This window comes from Impatiens glandulifera, chromosome 1 (assembly GCF_907164915.1).
Source record: "Impatiens glandulifera chromosome 1, dImpGla2.1, whole genome shotgun sequence".
Taxonomy (NCBI): Eukaryota; Viridiplantae; Streptophyta; class Magnoliopsida; order Ericales; family Balsaminaceae; genus Impatiens; species Impatiens glandulifera.
The window spans coordinates 88,894,310-88,901,152 of NC_061862.1; the positions used below are offsets into that span (position 1 = coordinate 88,894,310).

A 6,843-nucleotide genomic window follows, 5' to 3' on the forward strand; every position below is an offset into this window, starting at 1 on the left:
TATACTGATGCAAGCTTTCAAACTGACCGAGATGGCTTTGAGTCTCAATCGGGTTATGTCTTTATCCTTAACGGAGGAGCTGTGAGCTGGAAGAGCTTCAAGCAAGGTACTATAGCAGATTCTACAACAGAGGCTGAGTACATTGCTTCTAGTGAAGCAGCAAAGGAGTCCGTTTGGATGAGGAAGTTCCTAGATGAACTTAGTGTTGTTCCTAGCATTTCAATGCCTATTGACATCTATTGTGACAACAATGGTGCCATATCTCAGGCAAAGGAACCGAGTTCGAGCTCCAAATACAGACACGTTATGAGAAAGTATCACCTTATTCGACACATCATCACTATGGGTGATATTAGGATGTGTAAGGTTCATACTGATGACAACATTGCAGATCTATTAACCAAACTTATGCCTAGGCCCAAGCATGAGAGTCACACTAGGGCTAAGGGTCTCAAGCACATTGGAGAATGGCTTTGAGTTTTCTTTTGTATTACATTATGTATTTATGAGTGTTAGACACCAGTTTTATGTTTGACTTGATGATTTTATGATATATGATATTTCATCCTTATTTATATTGTTTTTATCGATATTGAATAATATGTCCAAATAATTCATTATTAACAAATGGGATCACATTAAGTGTTCTGGTGAATGAAATCCCATTAATTGAAATGAAGTTTTGAATTATTAAAAGTCTATAGTTTGAAATCATCAAATGGACATAGATGATTTTATAAGTTACTATATTGTAAGTTGACTGATAACGTCAGATTTCATGGGCTATAAGGATATGGATGTCTAGTTAATTACATATATGTGTATGGATGATACATGTAATACTGACCCGCCTTAAGACTCTCCAAAAGAGATTGTAGAGTTTTATGTTAAACCATGTTTAGTAGATTCCTCAGACATGAGTATGTTGTGGCCTCACTTGAGGATTGGTATTTCTTTGACACTGTTAAACGCTTTCCATAAAAGGGAGTTATAAAGGCAATAGTTGGGTTTGCTAAAAATTGAATGGGAGCCATAGTCATACAAGAATGGAGAAGTCCTCCTACTTCATGTATACTGTGATACATTGAACAGGAATGGTGTCTCGGCCACTTGAAGAGCGAGAACTGAAAATGCATGGCCATGCTCGAATGGATTAATATGAATCATCTGTTTAATTGACAGTTCAAACTCAGAGTTCAAGAAACATATTTGATAGAAAGGTATGAATGTTACCATATCATCAAATAAGACATTAAGAGACAAATGTATCTCATATTGCACAATTGTTTAAGGACAAGTGGGAGATTGAAGGAATTGTGTCCTTTAATTTAATAAGCAATGACTAAACTTGGATAGGACAAATTAACATATATAATTTAATCCGATAATTTTAGGAGTCGTAGTACTTTGCTAGAAGCCAACTACGATTAATGGGGTTAAACCTATAACTATTATAATCGGGTCCTATGAGGTCACACACTTAGAGTTGACCGACTAGATAAACAAGAAAGATGGTTAATTATTAATACATATTAGATATTATTAATAATAAGAAATATTATTTATTTGTAAAATAAAATAATATATAATTAATATATATTAAATATTATTAATAATAAGAAATATTATTTATTTGTGAAATAAAATAATATATAATTAATGGTTAATTATGGAGTTAGGATTGTGAAATAAAATAATATATAATTAATACATATTAGATATTATTAATAATAAGAAATATTATTTATTTGTGAAATAAAATAATATATAATTAATGGTTAATTATGGAATTTTATTTAATACAAAAGGATTCACTTATTTGCAAAAAAAAAACCGGAAGTGAATAGAGAGAGTATTGTTCCTCTTTTAAAACGGTTTTTGCTATACTACGGTGAGAACTCCAAGAGGAATAAATCATCTTTTAATCTAGCAATTGGATTGCTTCCTCTTTGTCTTTTTCGTCCTAGCAGTCGAAAGTAAAGAGATCTAGTCGGACTCGTGTGGACCAAGTAGAGGAGTAACACGTGGGGCTCTCGATTATCCATTACTACCAGATCTGATCTGGTTCACACATCAAAGGTATATTTCTATAAACTATATATCATTATTCTATATATTATGCATGATCATATGATTAGATGTTTAGATTATATCTATAAATTATTCCGCTACGAACATCTAATTAACCAACAGATGGAATTGGAATTGGAATTGGAGGGGTCAATTCAAATTCAGGTGTTTGTTTGGAAATTTAAATTTAGGAATTGAATTTGGAATTTAAATTCTGATGGAATTACAAACCATGTATTTATTAGCTTTTGAATTCCGGTCAAATTTGATAAGAATTGTAATTCCAACTAAACAGATTCTACCAATTTCCTTTCACCTCTCTCTCTCTCCTTTTCCATTTTCAGCCCGTAACATTTTTCTCATTTCCTTTCACCTTTCACCTTTCTCTCTCTTCTTCCCCATTTTCCCATTTTCCAGTAACATTTTCCCCATTTTCCCGATCTATCTTCTTTTTCTTCTATTATGTAATCGGAGATGACGGGCGGCGACGGGAGACGACGGGCGACGACGGGCGACGATGGACGACGGGCGACGATCTCTCACTGGCAGCGACGGGCGACGATTCCTCACTGGCGGCGACGATCTCTCACTGCTTCAACATCAGGTACCTCCATATATCTCTTCAACGCCCATGGGAAACACTTTCTATTTTTTTTTCTAGATCTGAATGCGATTAGATATTCTTTTGGTTGAGAATATTATCCTTTATGCAATACACAAATCATATGAAAAAGATATTTGATCTTAATAATAGGATCCTGGTATTTTGCAATAGAGTTTGAGTGATGTAATGTATTTGTGAATAATAGTAGACCCTTTGTTTTTATATGTGATGCTTTATGATTATATTGTGGCTATTTATGGGGCATATGATAAGATTAGATTATGTAGAATATGATAAGTGTTAGTTTGATAAATATGTTGGTTAATATCTAGTAAGATTATGACAATTTATTAGGATTTTGATATCTATGATTGATTCTAAAATCATTTCTGATTTTTCTGCTTTAAAGTTTAAAATTATGTAATCTTAGTTTTTAAGTAGAATAGATTTAATAACTGAAGATTAGAATCATAAGATGAAATCAGGTTGAAATGAGAAATATTGAAATCTAAGTTGTGACAATTCAGGTTTGAGGCTAATAAGTTCATGTTGAATTTAGGATGAGTTAGTATTTTAATCTCAGATTGAGTAGTTTAATGTTGACACATACTCAATATCTTTTTGGTCGCCATATTGCAATAGTGGATTGGTCTCCATTAATTGCAATTGTGAATGAAGCATATGATACATATAAACCTTATTTAATTTTATTTATTTTGCAGAACGTGATATCTTATTAATGGATGATAACAGTTTAGTACAAGTAAAAAAAAGAAGATTATTTCTTGATGTGATAACTCAAACCACTATTGCAATTGTTGATTGGTTACAAGAACAACATATACCAAGAGTCCCACGATATGACAATGAGGAAAATAATGCATTAAGAAAAATATTGTTAAAAAGATTATATGGAGAAAAAGACAAGACTTGTTTTGACTTATTACGATTCACAAAACACAGTTTCACTATGTTTTGTGAATTGTTGCGTGAAAAGGGTTTACAAGATAATAGCAATGTGACGGTTGAAGAATCTGTAGCCATGTTCTTACTTGTACTAGGACATGGAGTAAAACTTCGGGTACTTGGAGGTATCTATATTCGTTCATTAGAGACAATTAGTAGGCGCGTTCATGAAATACTACGCTTGGTTCTCAGTTTAAGTAAGGATTTTATAAGATTACCTAATCAAGTTGAGAATGTTGATGAGAATGATCATAAATGGAGATGGTTCAAGGTTAGTATCAAAATTAAGTTTGACATATATTTGTAAATTATTTTAGAAATTATATAGTTTAATGTTAATTTTTTTAGGATTGCCTTGGAGCTTTGGATCGAACACATGTTGAGATGACTATTCCACTTAAGGATCAAGGTAGATATCGAAATAGGAAACAACAGATAACAACTAATGTTTTGGGAGTATGTGATAGAAAGAGTTTGAAATTTCATGTTCTTCCTGGATGGGAAGGTTCATCATCAAATTCAAAAGTTATACGAAGTGCATTAGTGAGAGAAAGGGATCCATTTCTTGTGCCGACTGGTATTGTTTTTTAAATTTTATTTATATTAGTAGCATTAAGAAGACTAATAAATTTGAATTTTATTTAGGAAATTATTATCTAGTTGATGCTGGATATGCAAATACTCCCGGATATTTAGCTCCTTATCATTCTACTCGTTATCACCTAAATGAATGGTCAAGTCATGATAATCGTCCTTCTAACTATAAGGAATTATTTAACCTACGACACTCTTTAGCAAGAAATTCAGTAGAGAGAACATTTGGATTGCTGAAAAACGATGGGCAGTACTTCATCAACCATCATTTTTTGGTACTAATACACGGGTGAATTTTTATAACATAATTATAAGAATTGGTCATATTATTTCCTTGACATAGATACACAAATATTTGTCTCAATAATTAATTTACTTGAATGACAGGTTTGTATTATTAATGCTTGTTGTGTTCTTCATAACTACATTCGTGAAATTGAAAGTGAATTGGATTATCCATTGTTGCATGAGGTTGATTGTGATTTGGCACAACAATCAAATAATGTATTTGATGTGGACTATGAAGATGTCATAACAAATGTACAAGGTGGTATTCAATGAACAAATTTTAGGGATGATATGGCAAAGGAGATGTATAGTCAATATCAAGTTAGGAGTGGTAGAACTTAATTACATGTTTTTAGTGATTTTAGTTTATGTTAAGCTAGTATAATTGTGGTGATGTGTATCTTCTTTTATCAATATAAAATCTTTGTTGGTGTCTTTTCTAATCAATCTTATATTTTCACTCTATATTTTAAAAAGATAAGGAGAATGAAGACTAAATCGTATCTCAAATGGACATCAATGATGGATAATGTGCTAACAAATGTATTGTTTGAGCAACATAATTTGGGAAATCATCCTTCTAACGGATGGAAATCTGTTGCATATGCTGCTGCGGTTAGTGCATTACACAATCAATGTAATGTTAATGTTAGTAGGGAAAATATACAATCGCGACTTAAGACTTGGGATAAACATTATGCTGTTATAAGTGCTATGCTTGGTACGCGTGGATTTGAATGGGATTGGGATAGAAAAGTGGTGAAAGTGGATAGTGAAGAAGTTTGGACAACTTATGTTAAGGTATATTAGTTTATGTTGCTTGAATTCTTATTTTAAGATAACACTTTTATATATATTTTTGTGACTTGTTTATAGGCACACCCAGATGCGAGTCATTATAGAAGTAAAATTGTTGAGAATTGGGAAGATTTTTCAATTATTTGTGGACAAGATAAAGTTAATGGAAGTGGAGCTGAAACGGCTGATGAAGGCGCAAGAGCTATGTTTGAAGATATAGAGAGTTGTTCAAAATTAAGTAAAGAATCAACTAGTGTAGAACGACTTTCTAAAAGAACTCGTCATAATGATATAGCCACTACAATATCCAAGATGGCTGACGTGGTTGGTAAGGCATACAATGTTGAAAAGACAAGTGCTCAACAAGTTTTTGATGAACTATCAAAAATTACAGACTTAGAGGAGACACAATTTCTACAAGTTGTTGATGTACTCACAACAAACGAGAGGAAGTACGAAGTGTTTCTAACAATCCCCGAGCGTATGAGGCGTGCATGAATTTTGTTACAAATAAAGAAGTGATCATCAAGTTATGAGATTTCCAATTTCTTATTTTGTGGGCTTTTAACATGTTTCTTTTGTTATTAAGACTGTTTTTATCTTATATATGGGTAGGAAGATACTTGAAACTTATTGCATACAAAATTATAAACTTTTCTATGTTACTTTGATCTTTTATCAAAATATTATTATAACTTGTTTGATGTTATGCTATTTTTTAGTAAAAAAAATGTCTTGCTGAAAATTGGTTTAAATAAGTTGTTTTTTTTTTGTTAGAATTTTTGTTTAAAATTATTGATATAAAGTTACTTTTAATTATTTGTTAAAATAATGTTTTCAAAATAATTTCTTCCAAACAAAAGAATTGTAATTGAATTACAATTCTATCATTTCCCCAAACATAGGAATTGAAATTGAATTACAATTCTATTATTTTCCCAAACATAGGAATTGGAATTGGAATTGGAATTGGAATTCAATGCCAATTCTCATGGAATTGGAATTAGAATTCCAATGCCAATTCCAATTCCCCCTCATCAAACACATGACAATGAAGATTTTAATAGATCAATTCAGATTTTAGACATTTTCATTTTATTGTTAAAATTATACGAAACGAAATTTTGTCTTAACGATTTAAAACCATTAACTTATTATTTACATGATATTTATAAAAAAAATGTCACTAATTTAATTACCGAATTTCAGAGAATCGACAGTCAAAACCCTACATTCAGTAAAAGTTAGAAGTTAAATAAGTGACATTGATTATTTATTTATGATGTCACGGAGATAATAAGTTAACGACGTTTGAAACCGTTAAAGGTGAAATCTTGTTTATTTATAATTTTAACAATAAAGAGTCTCAAATTGTGAGGTTTGAAAATTTCAATTTTTTAAAAGATTTTGATATATAAAAATTTACTTAGATAATAATTATTTTTGAGAACTGAGTACTTTAAGTCTAATATATTTTCTAAATAGATTCTTAAGATGTCAAGAAATATACAAGTTATTCACTC

At 31.0% G+C, this 6,843-nt stretch overlaps 2 protein-coding genes across 2 annotated transcripts; both read left to right on the plus strand.

The window, feature by feature from the left end:
* The first annotated feature begins 2,587 nt into the window (after window positions 1–2,587).
* LOC124935558 (protein ALP1-like) lies at window positions 2,588–4,795 on the plus strand. The gene is made up of 5 exons (XM_047475988.1): window positions 2,588–2,674; window positions 3,672–3,911; window positions 3,989–4,217; window positions 4,286–4,509; window positions 4,622–4,795. The coding sequence occupies exons 1-5, from the start codon at window positions 2,588–2,590 to the stop codon at window positions 4,793–4,795; spliced, it is 954 nt and encodes a 317-aa protein (XP_047331944.1).
* A 249-nt stretch (window positions 4,796–5,044) lies between these two features.
* On the plus strand, window positions 5,045–5,818 carry LOC124935568 (uncharacterized protein At2g29880-like). The gene is made up of 2 exons (XM_047475996.1): window positions 5,045–5,323; window positions 5,399–5,818. The coding sequence occupies exons 1-2, from the start codon at window positions 5,045–5,047 to the stop codon at window positions 5,816–5,818; spliced, it is 699 nt and encodes a 232-aa protein (XP_047331952.1).
* The last annotated feature ends 1,025 nt before the right edge of the window (window positions 5,819–6,843 follow it).